This window comes from Trichosurus vulpecula, chromosome 3 (genome assembly GCF_011100635.1).
Source record: "Trichosurus vulpecula isolate mTriVul1 chromosome 3, mTriVul1.pri, whole genome shotgun sequence".
NCBI classification, from domain to species: domain Eukaryota; kingdom Metazoa; phylum Chordata; class Mammalia; order Diprotodontia; family Phalangeridae; genus Trichosurus; species Trichosurus vulpecula.
This window is the reverse complement of record NC_050575.1, coordinates 402494750-402521008: the sequence shown is the minus strand read 5'-3', so window position 1 is coordinate 402521008 and position 26259 is coordinate 402494750. Positions and strand designations below refer to the sequence as shown.

Below are 26259 nucleotides of genomic sequence, written 5' to 3'. Positions count from 1 at the left end.
TTCTGCAGGCTTTCACACACTCATTTTATTTCTTAAGATCTCTTCCCAGTATGGCTTCATATTCATACTATGTGAGTCTCGACTCAAACCTAAAGCCTCGTCTGCATTCATTATATTTAAACAGGTCTTTCTCCAGAATGAACTCTTTGTGTGTTTCAAACTTAGAATTGGTGCAAAAGGCTTTCCCACATTCATTACATTTACAATTCTCCAATATGGAGTCGTTGATGTCCTGAGAGCCTTTGATTACGACTGAAGGCTTTCCCACATATATTACATTTATAGGGTTTCTCTCCAGTATGAGTTCTTTGATGTCGTGACAAGTATTTGTTATTGTTGAATGCTTTCCCACACTCATTACATTTGTAGGGTTTTTCTCCAGTATGAATTACCTGATGTTGCATAAGGGATGAACTTTGACTGAAAGCTTTCCCACATTCATTACAATTATAGGGTTTCTCTCCAGTATGAATTTTCTGATGTTGCAGAAGTGATGAACTTTGCCTGAAGGCTTTGCCACATTCCTTACATTTATAGGGTTTCTCTCCAGTATGGATTCTTTGATGTACAGTTAAGTAGCTATTACTACTGAATGCTTTCCCACATTCATTACATTTATAGGGGTTTTCTCCAGGATAGATTTTTTGATCCTGAATTAGGCTATTATTATATAAGACTTTGCCACATTTGTTACATTTATAGGGTGTCCCTCTAGGATGAATTCTTGGATGTAGAGTTAAATAGCTATTACTACTAAAGGCTTCTCCACAGTTATTACATTTATAGGACTTCCCTCCATTATGAATTCTTTGATGTCGTGATAGCTGTTGATTACTGATGAAGGCTTTCCCACATTCATTACATTCATAAGGCTTCTCACCTGTATGAATCTTTTTATGTGTTTCAAGATGTGCCATCTGCCTGAATGCTTTTCCACATTCATTACATTTATGAGGCTTCTCTCCAGTATGGATTCTTTTATGTTGTGATAGTTGTATATTACTAATGAAAGTTTTACTACATTCATTACATTTATAGGGTTTTTCACCCATATGGATTCTCTGATGTTGAATTAGATAGCTATTACTCATAAAGCCTTGCCCACATTCATTACATTGGAAAGGTTTCACTCCTGTATGAATTTTTTTATGTCGAATTAGGTAGCTATTACTGCTGAAAGACTTCCCACATTCATTACATTTGAAGGGTTTCACTCTGGTATGAATTTTTTGATGTTTGTTTAGGTATTGTTTATTGTTGAAAGCTTTCCCACATTCACTACATTTAAAAGGCTTGCCTCCAGCATGTATTGTTTGATGCTGAATTACATAGCTATTACTCATAAATGCTTTCCCACATTCATTACATTTGAAAGGTTTCCCTCCAGTATGAATTTTTTTATGTTGTATTAGGTAGTTCTTACTGCTGAATGTCTTCCCACATTCATTACATTTGAAAGGTTTCACTCCAGAATGAATTTTTTTATGTTGAATTAGGTAGTATTTACTTCTGAAAGCTTTCCCACATCCATTACATCCAAATGGCCTTTCTTTAGTATGAATTAACTTATGTTTAATAAAATGTGACTCCTGGAAGAATGCTTTCCCACAATGATTACGTTTATAGGGCATATCACTAGTATGGATTTTTTTATGTTGGTCTAAGTAGCATTTATTACTGAAGGCTTTCAAACACATATTACATGCATAAGGCTTCTGTCCAGCATGAATCATTTCATGGATTTTAAGGTGTTGCTTCTGTTTAAAGGCTTTGCCACATTTATTATATAAGAAGGATTTCTCTCCACTATGAATTTTCTTATGTAGAAAAAGGTTTATCCAGGAACTAAAGATTTTGTCACATTCTTTGCATTTATGAGGCTTCTCTCCAGTATGAGTTGTTTGGTATGCAGTTAGGTATTGTTTACTGTGGTCAGTTTTCCCACTTTCATTACATTCAAAAACTTTCTCCTCACCACTATAAATACTTTGAGGTTCAGGAACCTGTGAATTGATGCTGAAGTCTTTGCTAACTTCATCATGTTTAGATTGTTTTCCTTGAGCATATGTCCTACGGTAATACAGACATTCTGAATGGCGAATGAAGGGCTTCTTGAATTTCTTATGCTGAGACAGTGTCTCTCCTAAGTAGATTCTATTCTGTTCACTTAGGTCTGAAAACAGAGTGAAGCTCTTCCCAAGGTTGTCATATTCAAGGATACATTTTTTTTCAGGAATTTTCTGTTGTGTAGTGAGGATGTATCCCAGTCCAAATGTATTATGTTCAGGAAAAAATTCTGGTGGAAGGGGAAGATAAAAAGTGCTATTATTCAATTAGATTAATTAAATTAAATTAAATAATACTAAGTTCTAGATTCTGTCACATTCATGAAGAAGAATGATCATTAATTTGGTATAGATAGAAGAACACTCCTAGAAAGGAAATGAAGCCCAGGTGGGTAAGAAGATAGTAAGAGAACATCTAATTACAGAGGACTTCATGAATGGCTTATATGAATTTGTAAAGAGGTTAGTTCTAAATAATGCATTTCTTAACATAAAGAGACTCTCTGGGGGAAAAATTACTTACTTTTAGAAAAGCATTTAAAAAAAAGAAAAAGCAACATCAATTTAACAATTGCAGATAATATACAATGAAGCTGTCTTTCTACCAGCCCATCAGCCTATGTAGGTGTTTTGAACTTTGTTTATCAGCCCAGCCCACTGGTGTGCTCATAGCCTTAGTAGGACCTCCTGAAAGGTCAAGTTAGGTCTGTTAAAGTCTGTGCGCTAGCCTGTTTGTCAACCGATGGGATTCTGTATTTTGTGTAGACCCTCCCAGAGGGTTAAGGGCAAGGTCTATCCATGAATAAGACTGTATTTTTGGTCTGTTCCACCTGTATTGTCTGAGTATCAAGCACTATAAAACTTAAGCTCTGGAGAAAGGGGGCATCTCAGATTGTGAGGAAGATCTAAGGTCCACTTCATTAGGGGGGCCATGGACCCTTAAATAAAGTGCCATTGGCTCAGAGCTCTGCCTCAGTGGCTTTTCTTGCAGATTGGACAATTCTAACAGGATCAACAGATCCTGAGGTGTCTCAGGGATAATTCAAAGGGAAAAAATGATGGGTTTGAGATATCAAAGCCTACAATATGGTGGCTGTTACCAATAATCAATTGACCATTGGCAAGTCAAAATATCACAGATTCTCACACAGTCTCCTTGTCTATAAAGTGGAGATATAAATATATTTACTACCCACCTCCCTGTTTGGAAAAGCACTTTGTAAACCATAAAATACTGTCTATGAATAAGCTATGGATCTTATGATGGCAGGGGGTGGAGAATCTTAATTATTTCCCATGGAACAAAAGGAATAGAAGTCAATTATATAGCATTTGAAGAAAGAAAAGGGACCAGATTACAGAGAAAGGGTAAAAAATCTTAGTTGTGATGTGGAGATGAATGGCAATGAAAGGAAATGAATTGGGATACAGAAAAAAAGACAACAGGAAATGCAAAGGTTTGTTCTTTTAACAAACATCTGTGAGCAGAAGGGAACTTGGAAGAAGAGACTCTGAGCATTCAAGAAAAGATTACGGGAAAGAGCAAAAAAGGACAGGAACTCAAGCACAGATGGAAGATTCAGCATTGGAAAAAAAAAGGAATACCTCTTTTTCTGGGGCTGTAGGGAACTATCAGGACAAAAAGATCAGGAGAATGTAACATGAGGAATTACTTAAACAGGGACAACCACAATACTCTGGAGGCTTAGGGGTCTTTTAGGATCAGGCCCAGTCTAACATTCCAAATGTAATGCATCCTTACTGACTAGCTGTGATGTAGCCTGCAATCTTATATAACCATTTGCCTGGTTTTTATTCACTCACCCAAATAAATGCTTTTTAGGACTTCTTCCATTGGCAGCCATGGTGCTTCTTTTCTCTCCAAATGAGAAATCAGAAGTGGTTTGGAATCTGGAAGTCCTGGCTCATGAGGAAACATTTGGAAACATGCTGAAAACAGAGAGATAATTAAGAAGTCAATCTTAATCTCTTTCTTTTTAGGAAAATAGAGAGCAGTCTAGAAAAAACCTCTTAAAGATGCTATATATTATGGTTCGGTCACATCAAATATGGAAGATAACTGACAGGGTTTGACTTAAGTTCAAACAATTAGTTTATTTCAGCACATTGCCTACAAAGACTATAGAAATCTTCCATGTTTCCAAAGAGTAATTGGAATAGGGACTTGAGTGGAGTAGTTTTTGTCTTTTCTGAGCACAAAGTAAAGTACAGTTTCAGAAGCACCTTAATGAGGCAGCTGATTTCCAGTTGTAAAAGCCAAGGCCTTTCCTCTGAAGAAGGAGCAGGAACATCTTGCCTCTTTACACCAAAGGATACAGGGGCTTTCCCACATTACATGTATTCATGAGACAGCTCTAAACACCAAGTCAGAACTCAGCAAATCACTTGAGACATTCCATAACACTTAGGAAAGGAGAATGTAAAGTCACTCTAATGGCCAGACAAATCATGAGAGAAGAGCTATCCTTACCAAGAGAGACAAAGTTCTCATAGTTTTCAAGCATCACATCCCAGAAAAGGTCCTTCTCAGCAGGATCCAAGAGGCTCCATTCCTCTTGGGTGAAGTCTACAAGCACATCTTGCAATGTTAACAATTTCTGCAATAGTCAAAAACATTCCCAGGCATTCAAGGACCATTCTTCACATGGAACATGAGGAAGACATGAAATTAGCTGAACCAAAGTGAGTAGTTCCCATAGAAGCAGAAATTGGAATATTTGATGTCAAGTATTTCTTGAGAATTTTCATACCATGTTCTCTACTTTATACTAGGCTATATAAACAATTTCAATTTTTTGCTCAAAGTCAACCTTATAAATCATTCAGCACAATGAGGCCCAAGTAAAACATGCAAGTTACTCTTTTAAAATTCTTTATTTAACAAGCATTTATTAAATATCACCACCTCTCTTACTGTTGAGGGTGAAAAATAAATTACCACAGCAGCCACATAAAAATGTGTTTCTCATTCTGAGTCTGGAGTCCATCATCTTTCCATTAAGAGGTAGGTAGCATTCTTCATCATTAGTCTTACGGAATTCTGGTTGGTTATTACAATCATCAGTGTTTAAATCTTCCAAAGTTGTCTTTACAATATTGTTGCTGGTGTATAAATTGTTTTCCTGGTTCTGCTCACTTTCCTTTTCATAAGTTCATAAGTATTCCCACATTTCTCTGAACCATCCCTTTCATCATTTCTTATAGAACAATCGTGTTCTACTGCACTTATATAGAATAAACTGCTCAGCCATTCCCCAATTCGTGGGTACTCTCAGCATCCTGTTCTTTGTTTTACAGAAGGAGCTGCTAGAGATATTTTTGTATTTATGGATCATTTTCCTTTCTTTGATCTCCTTAAAGTATTTGCCTAGAAAAGTATCATTTTTGTCCAAAGGACATACATAGTTTAATAGCTAAATTTTTAGACATAGCTCCAAATTGCTTTGTAGAATGGTAGTTCCAATTTGCAAGTTTACCAACAATACCTGCTTTCCTACAGTTTTATCAATATTTTTCTTTCTCCTTTTCCTATCAACTTTGCCAATCTGAGATCTGTGAGGTGATCTCACTCAAGGCTTGCCTTTTGCACTACTACAATTCATAGTGACTTAGAGCATTTTTTAACATGGCTATTGATAACTAGAATTTCTTCATCTCCTTTGACCATTTATCAATTAAGAAATGGATATTATTCTTCCTGACCTTGGACTTTGTGTTAGGGACAGGCTCACCACACTTCTAGAGAGAATAGCTGGATCATGCTTGGTCTGATTTGTGTTCTTTGGCATCCTTCTATACTGCTTTCTCAGGGAAGTGTTGTGTTATTCCAGAATCTCAGGGACAGCTCAGGCTAGATACCTGTAAGCTTTCAATCCACTCAAAGCAGTTTCATCCAGGGCAAATTCTGAGCACTAACTTCCTAATCTGAGGACTATAAATTCATGACCTGGGTTTGGGTTTGAACAACACAAATGTGGTCTTAACTTTAGTTGGAGCTCCAGTAGACTATTGCTGGATTCAGCTCCTGTTAGCCAGCTGGAAACTCTGCATGTTCAGTGACACACTTAAAAGCTCCCTTTTAGTCTGGGCTTCCCCTCATTATTCCCCTGTGAGCCTCAGACGGGACACGGCTCCCAAGGTCAGAGCTATACAGCTTCTGTTTGTTTCTGTACTTCATCAGTACACAGCTAGAACTGAGGGAAAAGAATGATGTTAAGCTGGAAATCAATTCTTCCTTGCAGCTACAAAACAGACTGGGAAGAAGCTGTTCACTTGAAATCTTGTTATGAGCTCCTTAGTTCTCAATAGAAGGAGAATTCAAAGTCCCCTTTTCCAAGAATTAAAGAAAAGGGTCATGGACACTCATCCTCTCCCTCCACTCCCACCAAATTCTAAAGGGAGAGCTGGGAGACAAAGGTTGAATTCACAGAACTTTGAGCAAGTGCAGTGGATAAAGTGTTGAATTTGGAGAAGTCCCGGGCTCCAATCCTGTCACTAGTGAGCTGAGTGACTCTGGGTAAATCACTTAAATTCTGCTGAGCTTCAGCCTCTTTATCTGTAAAATGATGGGATATACTCAACGACCTCCAGGGTTCCTTCTAGTTCTAAATCTAAATTATGAAAAAGAACAGAGCTTGTAAACTATGGGCTCCTCCATTTTTAAAAATAGAAATTGAAGTCCCCATCACCACCACACCATACCTCCATTCCAAGCATGTGAATTATCTAATTCCAGATATAGTTTCTCTTTCCATACAGGTGATCTGTAGTGCATTTCCATGATCATTCTAAGTCTGTTTTTTCTTCTATTTATCTTTACTCACCTGTCCTATCCAAGCTTCTCCTCTGGTTCCTGGATTTCTTCATCTAAGTATATCTTCTAAATATATAATGCCAGCCACTTCTGTTACACTTCCTGCATCATTTTCATAAGGTAAAGCCCTTCTTATAGCTATATGACAATCATAGGTCTCATCCCACCAAGTCTCAGTGATACCTATAAAGGCACCTCCTTCCTTATGTTGGAATTCTTAGTGCAAACTGCATTTCACAAGATCGATCCACAAGCACGTATTAAGTGCCTACTATGTGGCAGGAACTCTACTAAGTGCTGAGGATACAGGTATAAAGAATGAACCAATGCCTCAAGGAGCTTTCATTCTAACAGGGAAGATAGGTACACATATAAATAGAATATAAAATATTTAAATACAAGGTAATTAGGGAGGGAGGGTACTAGAAGTTGGGGGAATCAAGAAAGGCTTCATATAGAAGCATTTACTTCAGCTGCATTTCATTAGGCTTTTTATTTTTATTACATAACATGTGTGTCTTTGTGATTTAAAAATACAAATGGGGCCCCCTTTAAATCCTGTGTACTTAACACATTTTATATATGTGTATATATGCATTCCCTATTTATTACCAATAACAAAAATATAAATAGCGGTCTTACTGATCACAGTAGCATACTAAAATACTTTTTTTTAGTAGCAAGATATACTACAGTGGTGGCTTTGTTAATGGAGATAATAGAACAAATATGGGACATGTGGAGAAAGAAAAAGATCTGTCGACAGATTCTTATGTATAGAATGTATATGAGTGAGGAGTCTAGGATGAAAATAATGATGCAAACATGGGGAACTAAGGGTAGCCTTGAAATTGAAAGGAAAACTTGGAAGAGGGGTGGGTTTTAGAGAAAAGATGGTGAATTCTGCTTTGGACATGACAAGTTTGAGATCCCTTTAGGACAGCCTGTAGAAATTTGTGGTAGATAGTTGGTGATATGAGATTGGACCTCAGAAGAAAGACTATGGCTGTACATATAGGTCTGGGAATCATATGCATAGATAACTCAATCTATTATTGCTGATAAGATCACTAAGTGAACAAGTCTGGAGAGAAGAGAAATGGACATCTAGGACAACCTATACTTAGTGGCTGTGACATGGATGGAGAGCCAGCAAAGGAGACAAAGAAAGAGAAAACAAACAGGAGACCCAAGAGAGAACAGTGTCATGAACATTCAAAGAAGAGAGTATATCTAGGAGGAGATGGTAATAAATAGTGTTAAATGCAGCAGAGGCAGCTACGTGGTGCAGTGTCAAGAGCACAATGTCGTCCAGAGGGGCACAAGGTCTCAATAAGTGCCAAAAGACAGAAGCAGCTAGAAGTCTTTTTAGATGAGAAATTTGATAATTATCCAGTGAGAGTTCCAGATAGCACAGTGGAAGCGGTAGGCAGATTAGGCAAAAGGAGAAGTCCTTGCCCTCAAAGAGGTTACATTCTAATAAGAACAACTTGTGTGAATAGTACATAAATATATAAAGTATACAAAATTAATACAGAGATTTGAAACAACTTACTCATAGTCTTTACTTCTCTGCTCCTATATAAGCACTGAAATAGTGACAACAGTCAACCACAAATAGAGGTGGCTTAGACTGACTTCTTACTGTAGTTATTCTTTTACTCCTCCTAAAGGAGTCTTTATGCCACTTGCCACAGCAGCTTTTAAATATCCCTCAATATCCCTCTCCCCCAATCCCAGCAGAAGACTTTGGCTCACTCTACTGGGAAAATTGAGGCTTTTTTATAAAATTTTATTCAAAAAATAACAAAAGTTATTGAAACCATCCTTGAGACTTTATTCCCTGAAAGGATTAAGGCCTGTGTTACTGAGATGCCCTCCTAGTTTCCTGAGTACAGAAAGCCATGAAAACCATTTAACAAAAAGCCATTTAATAGTTTCCTTAGGCTTGACCAGCAGACCATCTTGGGTAATAGAGTTCAGAGAACTACACTCAACTGTCCTGTCTTTAGAGTCTTTTCTCTGCTATTGCTAAGTGTTTTGCTAATAGTTAGATGGACACTTGTCTCATTTCATTCCAGGCTTGATCTTGAGGTGCCAATGTGACCTACTGTAGCCCAGGACCATGTTAAATACTTTTCACTAACATATGACTCTTTTTATGGCTAGCTTGATATTGATAAGTGAAGGGCTGATAAATAAAGATGTCTCTTGTTGCACCTATTAAAGGCTCTTATATGGCTCTCTCTCTCTCTCTCTCTCTCTCTCTCTCTATATATATATATATATATATATATATATATATATATATATATATGAGGAAGCTCATGTGAGACAGCTTTGAGGGTACACTTGATTCTACCTACTGAAATTTTCATTACCATTTTTTTAATTCAACAAAGCAAGAGATCACATTCACTACCCCTTTCAGTAATTCCATGACTATGAAAATAGATTATTACTGTAGAAAAGTATTTCCCCTATGCTTTCAATATTGTGTTGTCTTCATCATGGAGCTCTTCTTTGTGTTTTTTCTTGAATGCATTTTTATGCCGTCTGACAACACTTTAATACTTTCATTACAAAAAGGTGGGATATAGAAGACTTGAAAATTAAGTTTCCAGATTTGAGAGCTAAAGATTTGATTTCATGTGAAAAACAGCTTTCACCCAACACACACAGGGATGTAATGGGGCTGTTAAGTAATTTTTTTTTGGTGCCCTCTTATTACTTTGGGTGAAAAACTAACCAAGACAAAACCAGTTACTGGTTAACTCTATAGTATATGCTTGTTCCTTTCTCAGAGACCTTTACTTAACTTGGCTTGTTTTTTTTCATTTCTTTAAGACTCATTTTGTAGTGTTTCATATAGGTATTGGGTGTGCTACATAGTAGATCCGCTCCTACACAGTTTATGAATTTTGTAGTTATTTTGAATGGGACTTCCCTTTTTATTACTACCTCCTGAATTTTGCTATTATTATGCAAAAATGGTATTGACTTTTGTGAGTGGGTTTATTTTGTAAAGTGATTTCCCTAAAGCAGATCTGATCATGTCACTCCCCACTCTAAGAGATGGGGTGGGGAGCAGTTTTGTTTCCACAGAGTTGAAAGCATTCCTCTTCCTCCCCTTTCCCCCCTCAGCTTTAGCAGAATGTAAGTTGGGTGACTGGTTAGAACTAGTTCTAATCAGAGCTCTAGGGTGAAAAGTCAGAGGCTTAAACAAGCCATTTGAGGAGGGCATCATGTAGGCAGTCAGGGGTTTGCATCTGGCCAATGAAGAGCCTGGCAGGAGAATCAGAGGGAGGATCTATAAAAGGATTGGGTACATCTGAGTCCTTTGTACTCTCCTGTACTCTGTTTAGGGCATGTACCCATTTATTCAGACCAAATAAATGTAAAATATAATTAAGGCACCCCCAACCTCTACCACTTGGGTGGCATCCTTTCTCATGAGAAAGAATAATAAATGCCTTTTCTGATTTCGGGCTCGGACTCCAAACTCTTTGTTGTGTTGTTGCACACAGTTTTGGAGGTCCTACTGAGATTTTCCCAGACATCTCTCTGGGGAGGGGAGGACTTCTCAGCCCTGACTGACTGGCACTGACCATTTCTCAGTGGCCCTCAGGTGAGGACAATTCTCCTCTGCGGGGAGTAGGGCCCGAAGAGATGCTGAGCCTGGAGCAGAAAACGTGGTGGACAACCGACATTCTCTGTGACCCATCTTGGTTACGTAAGCTCGTGCTCGAACCCAAGTAAGGGAAGCTTGGGTGACATTGTGAGGGTGGAGTCGGTTGAGTCTGGCTAGATATTGAGGAGACCAAGAGGCCTGGGTTTTGGGGGGCCACTCTCAGGGGACTCTTGACAAAGACTTCTCAGACTCTAAGCCTCAGCACCCAGATATCTGGACCAAGAGACCAGCACAGTTTGGCCAGATCTTGATCTGCAGGGAGTAAGGCAGGCTGACAAGCCTCTTTCCCAGTCTCCAAGATAGGGGAAATTTTGCTCTACACCCTCAAGCAGGCTCTCAAGAAATCCCGAACAAGAAACAGGGTATCTTTGTAAGGATTGGCTCTGTTGAGTTTGCAGTGTTGAGGGAAGAACCCAAGAAACCTAGAACAAGAAACAGGGAGTCTCTCTTGAGACTGGCCCAGTTGAGTTTGTGGGGTTGAGGGAGGACAAGAACAATATGGGTAAATCGCAATAACATATAAAGGACGAGAGCTCTCAGAAATTGTGACTGAATTCAAATTCTGAATTGTTTGTGTGCAGTGTCTTATCTAATATCTTGTCTGTGTGTTTAAGTTTTTTTTTTAACTTCAGGATTCAAGATCAAGAAAGAACTCCCATTTGTCTTAGGCTTTTACTGGGAAATTAAGATTTTTTGGTTCCAACACTGGCCAAGTTGGAATACCAGACTAGAAATTGAATTACGAAAAGCTGTAGGTTTTAGAACTGATAAGGAATCAGAGCCAAAGCAGCCCGCTCAGAGGAAGAGAGGGCTGATAGAAGAGGGCTGGGAGCTCTGAATTAAGGTTTGATTAGGTCCTCAAGATTTAAAAAAAAAAAATCTGTATGTTTGCATTAACTCAATGTATCTGACATCAAGCAAAGTGTTTTAAAACTGCAGAAATAAAGGGGATCTTCTATATGATGGTGGAATGATCACTTTGGGGATTCAGTATTCTGTTTGGAATGTGATTAAATTGTTAAATTGTTAGACATTTAACTTTTCACCTGGAAAAGAAGCTTGGTAAGTATAATTTTTCTTTCATTTATTTGAAATGTTTGAGGTAGTTTGGGTCAAGATTAGAAAAGAGATTGAAACTGGAGTGAGAACACAGAGTGTAAAATGTTTCAGTAAAGATTGGGGAAGAAAGAGAGAGAAACTAGAGATAAGGGAATTTGAGTGGCTGAATCCATGTGGCTTTGAGCCTGTGTGCTCTTAGCCACCCCTCCCCCACCCCACATTGGAAGACTGTGGGTGGGTCAATCTAGAGCTGGGGCTGAAAGAAACTTGTAGCCTGATTGGAAAATAAGGCTGATTGGTTAGTAATCCAAGGTTGTATAGTAAAGATACTGATTTGTATGATTATAGAATAAGCTTTGCCTGTGTAAGGTATGATTGAATTTTGTGTCCACAAAGATTATATAAAATTATGATTTGAAGGCACATACTAGTGGCTAGAGATAGGAAACTAAACTAGCCCCCTGAAAATTACATATCTAAAAAGAAATAGCTCCTTTGTTCCTAGAAGGGCCTCTAGGCCAGTCCAAAGTAATTCACCTAGGGATGAGATCCTGGACTCCTAGTCCATTAAAAGTATTTTAACTTGGAATAAAGAATTGGTGTGTATGAAGATGAGAGGGGTTTAGGGAGGGTCTTGAGGAGGAGTCTAAGGAGGATCTTGATGTGACTAGGGTGACTAGAGGTCAAGACTCCAGGAAACAAGAGAATGGGATTTTGATGGGATGGGAAGCAACTGGACAATAGAGGGCTAGGCCAGACAGAGATTTGGGCCTAGATAATCTAAGGCTTATGGCCTCAGGGGAAGGCCAGATCTAGTGGGAAGATTCAAGGAGAGCTCAAGGGGGTTCCCAGAGACTCTCCCCCATCAGGTTCAAGGGGGTTCCCAGAGACTGTACCCCATTACTCTCCATTACAAACACCTTTTTGACTAAGGAACTTTGTGATATTTAGGGATTCTGTAATAACTAGGATTTTAGTTTCTTGATAATACTTTGGAAATTTGTGTTACTTAAGGACTTTTGCATCAACTTAGTTTTAATGAATTCCAAAGTTTAAAGGTTTATTTTTGCTTTAAGAAGAAAGAGATTTCTATCATTTAAAACTTTTCAACTAATTTTCTTCATAAAAGTTTAGTGATTATTCCTCTTAACATCAGGATAAAATTTTAAACTGTTTTTTTTAAAGAAGAGGAAATACTTCTAGAAATGTTTTGAAAAATCTCTTGTGTGATTTTTAGAAGGCCTACTGTGAATCTGTAGTCATTCCATGGCCTAAGAAAAAGTTAAAATTAGTGTTTGAACTTATCATATGTAAAAGATTTAATTCCTGAAGTAGCTCATTCTTCTAGACCGAGTATAATTAGAGAAGAATCAACAAGCTTGTGAAACAAGGACATAAATCCATCAACCTCTTTGCTTTGTTTAAGCTGGAATGGGATTCCAGTACACTAGTTATGTTAGTAAAGGGCAACAACTTATGAGCTATTTTGTCTTATGGTTGAAATGTAAAGGAAGGCTGAACAATGGGTAGTTTCAAGTTTTAAATACATAAAAATGAGGAGCCAAGATGGCGGCATGAAAACAGCATCTTACCGCAGCTCTCTCACAAGTTCTGTCAGATTCCTATAAAAAAGTGAATTTGAGCAGATTTGAGAGAGTTAGAAACCACGCGAAGTCTGAGTGGGGCAAATTTCCAAGCCAGGAGAGTCTGAAAGGCCAAAGGAACGAATCTGTAGGCTTGGAGAGCATTCAGCCTGCTGAGCTGCTCCAAACAGCACCAAAGCTGAAGCAGCCAGCCGGGAAACCCATGTGGGAGACAGACTGGGAGAAAGCTGGGCACCCAAAACCAGCGGAGATCCCCAGGCCTCCCAACACAGGATGGAAGTCTGTGGAAGTGATGAGAGGCAGCGCAACACCACCGGCCATGAGACATCAACTCCTGAGGCTTGCAGCCCAAAGGTATGAAACGTGTCTTCTTGAACTTCCGGGAGATATAATGGCCAGGTAAACAGCTCTAATCCCTCCCCCCCTCACCGAGAGAATTCCTCGGAAAAAAAGAACGCTGGAATAGAGGAGATAGAAGTGGGGCTTCAGTGGCCAAGTGGTAGGAGTTCCTGAGTCCTAGAGGGGCAGAGCCAGCAGAGGTCAACACCAGGAGCCCAGATGTACTCTTGCTCCCCCAGGGGAAGTGCCAGACACCAGCTCAAACAACAAAGAGCTGAGACCACTGCTGAAGAGCAACAGTGCTGGAGAGCAACCCCAGGGGAAGAGACTTCAGGCAGCCAGACCCCTCCCCCACATCTCAGGAAACTGAAGGCTATAATTCACAAAGCCAACAACTAGACTCAAAATTCCCAGAATAAGAAAGCTGGGACAGAGAGCCCTGAGCCCCAAAAGCAGAAATTTATTGTAAAGGCAGGAAAAGGCTAACCAGCATGAAGAAGAACACAAAAAAACTGAGGACCATTGATTCTTTTTATGGAGACAGGCATGATCAAAATACCAATTTGGAAGAGGATAGCAATGACACTATACCCACATCTGATACCTCAAAAGGGAATGTGAACTGGTCTCAAGCCCAAAAAGCACTACTGGAAGAGCTAAAGGAGGATTTTAAAAACCAAATTAGGGAGGTAAAAGAAAAAATGGAAAAAAAAATCCACTGATGAAATCAAGTCCCGAAAGAATAAATACATAAAAATGTTTAAGGCATTAAATTTGCATGGTTTAAACATACATTTGTATGGTTTAAATGTTAAGAATTGTACTATCAGAGAAAAGTGATGAAGAGGTTAAAAAGCTGTTATTGAATTACTGTTGAAATTAATTTTTGTCAATAATGTACAATGCTATAGTACTTTGGAAATTTATGAACAGCAATTCCCCTTATAATCTAGATGTTGTTAGATTAAGGATTGTACTTAATCAAGAATTGAGGCTGTTAACTAAAACAAGGATTTTGGACATAAATTCATATCAACCCTATGTAAAATCTTGAATTTTATAAGTCTCTGGTTGGGACCGGATGCTAGGGGGTTATGCACAAGCTGAATATGCCCCATAGGGATACCCAGACAGTTCTGGGCAAATGTTAACGTCCCTTTTTGTTGAGTGGGGTGGAAACTGATATCTCTTTGATCAGGATCCAGTGACCTAGGTCTACTCCAGAACTCACTTTAATATAGCTCCCCTCCCAGAATGTAGGCCTGTCAATTGGCATTCCTTGGGAACACCTACTCTTTGGTAGAAGGGAAGAAAGGGGGAGGGGCAGCAGTTACTGGGATTTAAGTTTTACTGAAAGAAAGAGAACAACAGGGGTCAGAAGCCAGCCTACCTCCAAACCTGGCTTTTTAAAGTCAGCAGAACTGATTCCTAGTGATGGGGTTTTAGGATAAGATTAGATTTTGAGATGTGGGCCCTGGTAAAGTATCAAAATTTGCCATCTGATGTAAAAGAACGCACCCTCTGGGGGAGATGATATGATGTTGCCTTTTTTTTCATGGCAGGTCTCTGTAATCAAAAATAAGTAGTTAGTGAAAAAAGGAAAGGTATCTGTCAGAATCTGTTACTATTGTGAAGTGAAGTTGTGATACCTACAAACCTACACGGTTTTATGGGGAAAAATGGAAAATTTGATCAATGAAAATATGTGAAATCTTGCTGTTTTTAATCAAATGATTGGGTAAATTGGTACTCTTGTATAGTTATATGAAGGATAATATTCTTTTTAAATATTAATGGGAATAATTAGACAAAGGGAAAAAGAAGTTTGTGAAGTAAGAATACAAATGCAATGTTGAATCATAATCCCATAGACTAAGACTGGGATTTAAAGTTACTTTGTATCTATGTGGAATAAGGTCCTTAAAATGTTTCAGAGTGATATAAGAGCAACTGGGTATTAAGACAAATGGTATAATTAGTTACTGGGATTAAGTCAGAGACATTTTCAATTTGGGGAAAATAATTCAGTATTCCTTAAATAGAGATAAGTTGTGGAATATTTTTGCATTGGTGGGAAAAGTTAAATGTGGTTGTTTGGATTTGAATTCATTCCATAGTCTAAAACATAAAGATAGAGTTAGTATTTGAACCTATCATAGTTACATGGTTCAATTCTTGAAGAATATCTCATTCTTTCAGATCAGTGTAGCAACAATCTGCCAGCAGCTGCTGTAGGGGTGTAAGACCCACCAATATCCAGCACACTGAAACCTGCCAACGCAGGTTCTTTAATCTGCTTTACTAAGGAAAGTAACTTTAAGGAGTTAACGATCTCAGTTTAATCAAACATACAAAAATCATTTACAGTTCAGGGGTAAAAGATCAGCCCCCTGAACTTCAAGGCAAATACAAACAGAAATTATAAATATCAACAGACAGACCTTGTCTGATTCAAATCAATTCATAGTTACCACAGAAGAACCAACATCTGGGTTGCAAAGCTGGGGGGCAGTTTGCAGCTTGCCCAGAGTCTCAACACTCCTTCCATGAGTGTGCCCCAAAAGTCAAAAGCCAAGCTCTCCTCAATTTTATCTTTTTCAGAGCTCTGAGGGCTCTGACCTCACCCAGGCTGGGTGTAGGAAAGTTCCCCATCCCAGTATCACATCATATACAAATCAATGAATCTCTGATTGTCTTAATGCTGAGTAACACTCCAAGACAAAATCCCACTTTATCTGTCCCATTCAAACAAAGGCCAGAATCCTTAAAGGCACTTAAGAGAAGAACAGCAAAAAAATCCCACCTTACTATTACAATCAGACATAGTTAGAGGAGAATAGAAAAGCCTGGGAAACTGACGGAAATGTGTTAGAGCAATAACTTATGATCTTAATGGGAAGATTTTATGAACAAGGGAGGAAATGCATGCAAGCTATTTAGGGCTCCCTTCTGAGATGTTCCTTGAGCAATGTGAGATTATAGTCATATCTTAAACTGATTATTGGAACTTGTTATTTAAAGATTTAATGGGACTGTTAATTGACTGTTTCTGAGTTTAACTCCAGGTGTGAATATCAAAGAAGGCTATCTGAGTCACTGATCCATGATGCCAGCAGCCCTGTGAGGGACAGGTATGAACTGCAGGTATGATTTCATGGTAACATTAAGAGGGCAACTATTCAGCCTGTGCTGAGGTCGGACCCTCTTGACCTGATCCCTTAACTGAAACCTGGTAGATTTTAAGCCTGGCTCAATGCAGCTTGCAGTTTTACACAACTTCTGCCTGGAGTTGACAGGAAGTTGGGGAAATATCATCCCCTTACTGTAAGTCCCTACTCTCTCAGTGGCAAATTTCTATAATCAGGTTTTGTAAGTACAGTAACAAATCTATTAAAATAATTGATTATGGAACATCTTAGGTTACTATAGGACTGGGACTAGTGTTCCTGTGTGTGGTCCTGTGTAAGTTAGGGTAGTTTATAAGGGCCCTGCATAAGGTCTTACATAAGTTAGGGTCTCTTAATTCTCGGTAATGGTATGGAGAAAATTAAGTCAAAGGCTTGTGAGAATATCATTTTGTTATTTGGTTAATACCATGCTTGTCTAAAGCTTTGTTACAATTAATAATGTTGAAAGAAGAATGGCTTGTGGTTTATTTTGTAAATGCCATCAAAGAAACATGGCATGACTAAAAGGTTAAGATTTCATAGGTACTATGTTAAAAATTGGTTATTTAATGTATTTATGTATGTACTGGAGACTGTTGTTAATTCCTTAGTGAAATCTCATCCTCCTGGTGAGGAAAGTAATAATGGGTTAATGTAAAATACAAGAAACTGGGTTCTGATGTGAATTTCTTTTTTTTTATTTAATGTATTTAGCTTTCAGCATTGATTTTCACAAGAGTTTGAACTACAAATTTTCTCCCCATTTCTACCCTCCCCCCACTCCAAGATGGCGTATATTCTGGTTGCCCTGTTCCCCAGTCAGCCCTCCCTTCTGTCACCCCACTCCCCCACCATCCCCTTTTCCCGTCCTTTCTTGTAGGGCAAGATAAATTTCTATGCCCCATTGCCTGTGTATCTTATTTTCTAGTTGCATGCAAAAACTTTTTTTTTTTGTTTTTGAACATCTGTTTTTAAAACTTTGAGTTCCAAATTCTCTCCCCTCTTCCTTTCCCACCCACCCTCCCTAAGAAGTCAAGCAATTCAACATAGGCCACATGTGTATCATTACGTATAACCCTTCCACAATACTCATGTTGTGAAAGACTAATTATATTTTGCTCCTTCCTAACCTATCCCCCTTTATTGAATTTTCTCCCTTGACCCTGTCCCCTTTCAAAAGTGTTTGTTTTTGATTACCTCCACCCCCATCTGCCCTCCCTTCTATCATCCCCCCTTTTTTATCTTCTTCCTTCTTCTTTCCTGTGGGGCAAGATACCCAATTGAGTATGTATGGTATTCCCTCCTCAGGTCAAATCTGATGAGAGCAAGATTAACTCATTCCCCCCTCACCTGCCTTCTCTTCTCTTCCTACAGAACTGCTTTTTCTTGCCACTTTTATGCGAGATAATTTACCCCATTCTATCTCTCCCTATCTCTCTCTCTCTCAATATATTCCTCTCTCATCCCTTAATTTGATTTTATTTCTTTTAGATATCTTCCCCTGATGTGAATTTCTTAAACATGGCAATTGGCCAAGGTTCCAATTCTGAATTTGTAAAAATGATCAGGGTATAAGGATTAGAAATGGTAACATAAAAATTGTGCTAAAGTCACTTTTGTAGGAGAATGGAAAGAAAGCTGGTTTCTACAAGAAGACAAGAAGAAGAAGATGCTGAGATGCTGTGCTGGAGATGGCTGGAACAAATACCAAGTATCAGAAAACTTCATTGATGATGTCCCCTGCCAGACAGCTGTATGGGAAAAGACTTTTGAATCTTAAAGGGACAATTGCATTATTGTTTTCTTTTGGGTTTCTGTATCTGTATTTATAAAGGGGTCTGACCCCTTTGATTTGTCAATGCATTGATCAACCTTTACCTCTTACCATATTTACTTAAAGGGGTGATGGTTACGGAAAAAATTCAGATGAGTAAAGGAGTATTAAAGATGTGGAAACAAAAATTTGAATAAAAGAAGAGGGGGAATTGTAAGAGATGGGGTGGGGAGCAGTTTTGTTTCCACAGAGTTGAAAGCATTCCTCTTCCTCCCCTTTCCCCCCTCAGCTTTAGCAGAATGTAAGTTGGGTGACTGGTTAGAACTAATTCTAATCAGAGCTCTAGGGTGAAAGGTCAGAGGCTTGTACACACACTTAAACAAGCCATTTGAGAAGGGCATGATGTAGGCAGTCAGGGATTTGCATCTGGCCAATGAAGAGCCTGGTGGGAGATTCGAAGGGAGGGTCTATAAAAGGATTGGGTCCATCTGAGTCCTTTGTACTCTCTGTACTCTGTTTAGGGGATGTACCCATTTATTCAGACCGAATAAATGTAAAATATAATTAAGGCACCCCCAACCTCTACCACTTGGGTGGCATCCTTTCTCATGAGAAAGAATAATAAATGCCTTTTCTGATTTCGGGCTCGAACTCCAAACTCTTTATTGTGTTGTTGCACATAGCATCATCACCCACTAAATAAACTATGGCTCCCTTTCACTTCCAGGAACTAATACAAAATATTCTGTTTGACCTTCAAAGCCCTTCATAACGCAGTCAACTCCTACCTTTCCAGTCTTCTTATTCCCTGACATATATTCCTTGATCCAGTGACAGTGGCCTCCTGGCTGTTCTGCAAACAAGATACTCCATCTCTCAGCTCTGATCGTTTTCTTTGACTGTCCCCCATATTTGGAATGCTTTCCCTCCCTGCTCCAATTACTAACCTCTCTGGCTTCCTTTAAGTCCCAACTAAAATTCTATCTTCTACTGAAAGGCTTTCCCAACCCCTCTTGATTCTAGTGCCTTCCCTCTTTTAATTATTTCCTAGTTATCTTGCATATAGCTTGCTTATACATATTTGCTTATTGTTCCTTCCTCTTCCAATGGATTATGAGCTCCTTGAGGCCAGGAAGTTCATTTTTAGCCTCTTTTTGAGAACTCAGCATAATTCCTGGCACATTATAGATACTTAATAAATGCTTATTGCTTGTTTGCATGAAGCACATCACTTCTTTGTGCTTTAGATAACTCATTTATCATATTTGGTTTACAAGATTCTTAAGATATATTCCAACATAAACATGATTCCAAAGGATTAATGATAAGAAATGCTACCCACCTCTTGACAGAGAGTGAAGGACTAAGTATGTAGAATGAGACACAAATTGTTGGACCTGGATAATAGTTACTTGTTTTGCTTGACTATGCATGTTTGTTACAAAAGTTCTATTTTACTTTTTCTCCAAGGGAGAGGGGTATTCAAAGTGGCAAGGTAGGAGAGAGAGAGAATAGATATCGGTTGATTGAAAAAAAATATGTCAGACCTACATCAGACATAAGGAAGGTCTAAGTCTTCTAAAAAAGAACAATTGATGTTGAAGTCCCTGAGTACAATTTGTCTGAAGAAAGAAGGAGGAGGAAAAACGAAGGAAATGTGACCATACTTTTAGGAATGAGACTGCATTTCAGAAGAGAGATAACAAAATAGCTCACCTGAGACAAGGCCGTTAGGCATTCCGAGGCCATTCTCTTCGCCATCTTCTTACTTTTTCATCAATATCGTGAGAAGCTAAAACTGGGGGAAGGAGAAATATGTTAAGCAGAAAATCAATCTTATCTTGCATTTCCTAAAGTCACCAAGCTAGAAATGTAAGCGCCTAAGCTGGGCATCAGTCCCATGGTCCTCTACAGAGGAAGAAGGCAAACTTACCCAATAACAAATCTACCTTTACCTAAAATCAAAGGGAAGAGCCACAGGTATTAGTGGCCAAGGCCTGGATTCTAAGCCACTGCTTCTAGAAAGTTCCAAGGGATAGGGACTCCAAGAAAGGGAGTTAGTTGACTCGAGTCAAATTTACAGAAATTCCCCCTAAATTCCACATGATATTGTGTATGCAAACCAAGTTCTCTATGGCTCAATCACCCCTTTACTGAATTAAGAAAACTATTTCCATTCTCCTCTATTCCTCACAGTATATGCATGAAATTTATCTGCTGAAATCTCTGGAGGAAACTTCGTGATACTAATGCACTGTTGGTGCAGTTATAAACTAGTTGGACCATTCTGGAGAACAATTTGGGACTATACCCAAAAGGATATAAAATTGTGTATACTCTTTGAACCAGCAATACCACTACTAGGTCTGTACCCTAAAGAGATCAAAAGGAAAAGGACTCTATTTGTACAAAAATATTTACAGCAACTCTTTTTGTGGTGGCAAATATTTGTACATCGAGGGAATACCCATCAACTGGGGAATGATTGAACAAGTTTTGGTATAGGGCTGTGATAGAATACTACTGTGCTGTAAGAGATGATGAAGGTTATGGTTTTCAGAAAAGCCTGGGAAGTCTTCTATGAACTGATGCAAAGTGAAGTGAGCCAAACCAGAATTCTGTAAACAGTAACAGCAATATTGTAACAATGACCATGAAGGAGAAACCACAACAATGATCAACCTTGAAAGACATTGCTACTCTAATCAAGACAATATAATCCAAGGTAATTTCAAAGGAGGCATGAAGAAAAAATGCTATTCATCTCCACAGAGAAAACTGATGAGCTCTGAGTACAGACTGAAGCATATTCTTTTCACTTTATTTTTCTGGTTTCTTTGTGTTATTGTCTTTTGCTACATGGCTAATATGGAAATGTTCTGCATGACTCCACTTTTATAATTGATATTCTTTGCTTGCCTTCTAAAAGGGTAGGGAAGCAGTGGGAGAGAGGGAACTTGCAATTCAAAATTATTTAAAATGAATATTAATTTTTAAAAATGCAATTGGGAATATTTGATGAAATATATTTCTATATTAAAAAAAACCTTCATGATCAGACAGGAAAAAAACAAAAATGGGTAATGGGGAAGTGACATCTCCCCACATACACTTTTCAACTTTTTGTGTGTTTGTTTACATTAGAGTGTAAGTTCCTTGAGGTCAGGAGCTACCTTTTTTTTTTTTTAACTATCCCCAGAGCTTAAAACCATGCCTGGCCCATAATAGGTGCTTAATAAATGTTTATTTACTGACTGAAGTATGAGGACACACCAAACTACTTTTCAAAAATTCAAATCACTAGGCCCAAAGCTACTGAAAGATTTTAAAATTGATGAGCTACTTACTTCCTGTGATCTTTGAAAGCCTGTGGGACATCACTGATAAAACCCGATTTCTAAAATGTACAGAGAGCTGAAACAAATATTTAATACCATAACTGTGCCACAATAGATACGTGGTCTAAGGAGACCAACAAGATATTTTTAAAAGAATTATAGCCCTTGAATGGCCATACAAAACATGGTCTAAATTATTTTAAAAAAGAAATAAATGAAAATGTACCATATAACCTGGCAAAGATAAGAAAACATAGGAATAATAATAGCTAGCATTTATGTATCACTTTAAGGACTACAAATACTTAACATAATATCATTTCATTTAATCCTCATGACAACCTGGGCTCAATCAGTATTAGGAGAGCTACAGAAAGGCAGGCTACTGATGAGGGAGCTATTAAGTTAGCTATGAAGCTAACTATTATGAATTTCAGTTTGAAATTTTGCAAGAAAAGACAGATTTGGAGCCAACTACAAAAACTCATAGGAAACAGTAAAATGAGCAAAAGCATGACAACAGGAAAATAACTTAAAAGCCTTCAATTTCATGTGAATGACATTTTTTTTTTCTTCTAGAATTGCCTCTTGTCAAATCTTTGGTTACTAAGGTGCCCACTAGCCATTCCTGTAAAAAATAAAAGATCTGCTTCTTTTCTGATTTTTTGGGGTGCATGATCATTAATATTCAAGCCACATGTCAATTTTGAATTTGCTTTGGAATATGGTATATTATGTTGGTCCATGTCTATGTCTTCCATAATTCTATCCAGTTATCCCAGAATTTCTTGTCTAATAAGTAGTTTCCTAGTGGGTTCAATTATTTCTGATTCTTCTGTATCTAGCCTGTTCCACTGAGGCACAAAATGAAGTATAAAATTTTAGACAATGTGCCCATTTGTTTTGCTGGATAATATTTATTTGTTAAAGAGGAATGATTATATTGGGAGGAAGCAGTTGGTTGGCAGAAACAGAGATACAAAAAAAAAGAAAGCTTCAATAAATATTTTAAAGACACACAGATGAGAGAAGGAAGTTCATATGGGTACAACAACAAGCAGTGCAGCTTTGCTAGTATCATGCCAAATTTAATAGTCACAAAAATAATAAAAATAATACCTAATGAGTTCGAAGTTTCGTTACAATCCCTTTTTATTACTTATGTAGTGAAATGTTTATATTTATTGTTTAAATTCATAATGAAAATTTAATTTCAAAAAGAAAACTATGCATATATGCCATGTACCCATATACATATAACACAAAATGAAAAGATAAAGCTGAGTTCACCTTCAAGGCCCTGAAAAATACTAATTGTTGCCATTTATGTATGTCAATTTAAGGGTTACAAAGTACTCTGTATACATTATCTAATCTGGTCCTCTAAACAAATGAGTAAACTAAGGCTCAGTTTAACATACATGATACATAATAATGTAAATTGTTATAGCATATAACAGGATTGTACCTGACACACTTATATTGCCAAAAGTCACACAGCTAGTAAATATATGAAGAAGGACTTGAACCCAGGGCTTCTTGATTTCCAAATTTTGACCTCTATCCACTAACCCAGCTTAAAAGAAACAGGTAATAAAAATGAAAAGAACTGAAAACTGAGAGACTAAATAAAATGGTAGAGAGAACCCTAGTAATCATCTCAGCCAATCCCCTTATTTTAGAGGATGTAACCTAAAAAATTCAAGTGATCTTTTCATTAAGCACAGGTCTGACCAGGTTGTATCCCTCCTCGATGAACTCCAGGTTTGCCTATGTCAACTTTCAGATCAAATATAAACTCCTATGTTTGGCTTCTAAAGTCCTCTTCAACCTGACCCTAAACTACTATTCCAACCCATGGCCTTGCTCCTCACCCATATTCACACATGGGATATATTCCAGCTTCATCTTTGCTTCTTAGAATTCCTTGTTTCCTTCACAACTGAACTTAAATTCCACCAGCTACATGAAGTCTTTATTGATGCCTCCTAGCTGCTCATGCTCACAATAAAAAATTATATTGTATTTATCTTAAATATGTTTGTGTGTGTGTTTATGTGTATAGCAAGTCACCCATGACATATGTAAATGTTCTCTCAGTGAAAGTAAGCCCTCTTAAGGTAGCAACTGTGTCATTTTTATCTGTGTATCTCTAGCTTCTGGCATATAGTAGGTACTTAACAAATGTTAAATCAATTAATACATGAAGAAGACAGTTAAGTAGCAGAACCAAGACTCAAACCAGGTCTTCTTAATCCAAATATGATCCTCTTTCCACTGGGCCATGATGATGAGGGTGAAAAGCAGGCCTGTGCTTGTAAATGCTTAACAAACAGCCTTCTGGAAAAAATGTATCTATTTATATATTAACATAAATAAATTTCTTACAAATTTTACTAATATAAAGGATGTATGTCACACAATTTATAATGATAAAATATACAATACTCTTTATTGTAAATTCCATATGGCCATTTGTTTCTCAGCGAATGTTTTCATTGATTTTTGTCAATCCTTGTATCATTAGCCAACCTATATTTGCAACCATGAAATGACAAATGTAGTTTAACGCAATCCACTAACTCCTTTCCCCATAAACCTATTGTCATTATATCTGATATGTGATCTGTTAAATAATTTTCCACCCTCCAACAAATTATATTCATTAAACTGAAACCTCTTTCCTCTCTAGCACTAATGAATGCAATAGTGTTATCTTGTTAGTTTTCTGTATGGCAGCAGGGATTTGAACATTGTTCTTTCTACATTACATACAAAATCCTGGGAATTGTTCAAATCAATTTTGTGTTTTAAAATTTCACTCCCATGATACATTTTTCGCCAGTTATCTGAAGTGAGTTTTTTCTAAGACCAAGTAGATGGTTCAAATAAATCAAGATAATTAAAAATGCTTTCATCCTTTCTGTCCCAATAAAAGATGTAAGTTTGTGTGCTGAATGACATTTTTCCTAGTAAAACATTCCTAGGAAAAGCATTAAATTTATTATTTTTGTTAAATAGAATGTCTTTAAATTTACCTGACAGATTTCAATGTGAGATTTGTGCTTTCCAGTAAAAAAAAAAAAACCTTTAAATTTTCCAAAGCCATTATATGCTTGATTAATTTTTGCTCTTGCTGAAATGTCAGATGATCTCAATTGAAATGCAGTTGAAAAGGGTGAAAATTCTTTAAGAGTGTAAGTCCTTAAAGGAAAATCTTGTTAGCTAATGTCAGCTAATCACTTTGCCAAACTAGAATAAGGAGAAAAATGCATATATAATGCAGGACATGTGTGCCATAGAGCAGTAGCTGCTCATAAATTACATGCCACCCATCCTCCTTCCAGTACCGAATCAATTTTAACTGTTTCAATGTCAAGTTCTTTAGCTACTGTTTCTAGCTCAGTTTGGTTTTTATTAGATTGGTGATAGAATAAATTGTATCTAGAAATATTTTAAACAATGAACTTGTCTTAGTTCAGATGATTGTCAATGAATAATTGCATTCGATTTAAACAAAGCCTAAAAGTCATTTTAGCAACTTTTTAGCTACTGTCTAGACCTTCTTCCCAGTGTTGTTTTAGCACCATCAGAACAAAATGGAATCAGGTTCACTTTCATTAAAGCCACAATCATTTAAGGTAGACAATAACGTATTGAAAGTACTTGCCAGCAATTCTTTAAAAGTAACAAATAATATCGCTTGTTAGGAGATGACTGAATACAGCACTGGTTGTGTTTCACACAGATTCACATTATTCCTGAAAACGTAAAAATGGTCTTTGGGGAGCTGGCACAACTTATCAGGAAAGACACTAAATCAGAGGTTCTTAATCTGGGATCCTTGAACACCCCGCAAGGGTCTATTCAGTGGGGGTCTAGCACCTTGAAAGGAAAAGAAGTCTATTAGGATACAATTGGTTTCCAATGTATTTTTGTTTGGTGTATTTTTAAAACCATGATTTTGAGAAGGTTCATCAGACTGTCCAGGGGATCCAGGACACAAAACTGGGCTGGGACCCCTGGCCAAAGGAAAGGTCTCCAGAACTGTACGTGACACATACGATGGGGTGATGGACCTGGACCCACATATTCACTAAAGCCTTTACACACAAGATCTCCTCTGAACAATCCAGGGAAGTCAGAGGTATTGGTGGTGAAAGAGATTCGGGGCACCCGGAGCTTCGGACCCAGCTGGTCCTGACCCGCATGCCCCTCACTTGGGGAGAAGAAGCTCGAGTGGGGAGTCCCGGCTTCTGGGCTCTCATTTTCCGTCCCCAGCACCGCCACACTTGGGACCCCGGGGGACTCACCTGCGACACCTGGGACGGCCGGAACTCCGGCTCGTCTCCCCCATCCCTTCCTGGGTGGGAGGTCCCGCAGTTGG

General features: G+C 37.9%; 1 protein-coding gene across 1 annotated transcript; it reads right to left on the bottom strand.

Annotated features, from left to right (window-relative positions):
• LOC118842722 (zinc finger protein 260-like) lies at window positions 1-26259 on the bottom strand. Its single transcript, XM_036750098.1, has 6 exons — window positions 26186-26259; window positions 20251-20332; window positions 4558-4684; window positions 3891-4016; window positions 719-2296; window positions 1-637 (listed from the first exon to the last, which is right to left on the bottom strand). The coding sequence occupies exons 2-6, from the start codon at window positions 20293-20295 to the stop codon at window positions 201-203; spliced, it is 2313 nt and encodes a 770-aa protein (XP_036605993.1). The 5' UTR covers window positions 20296-20332; window positions 26186-26259; the 3' UTR covers window positions 1-200.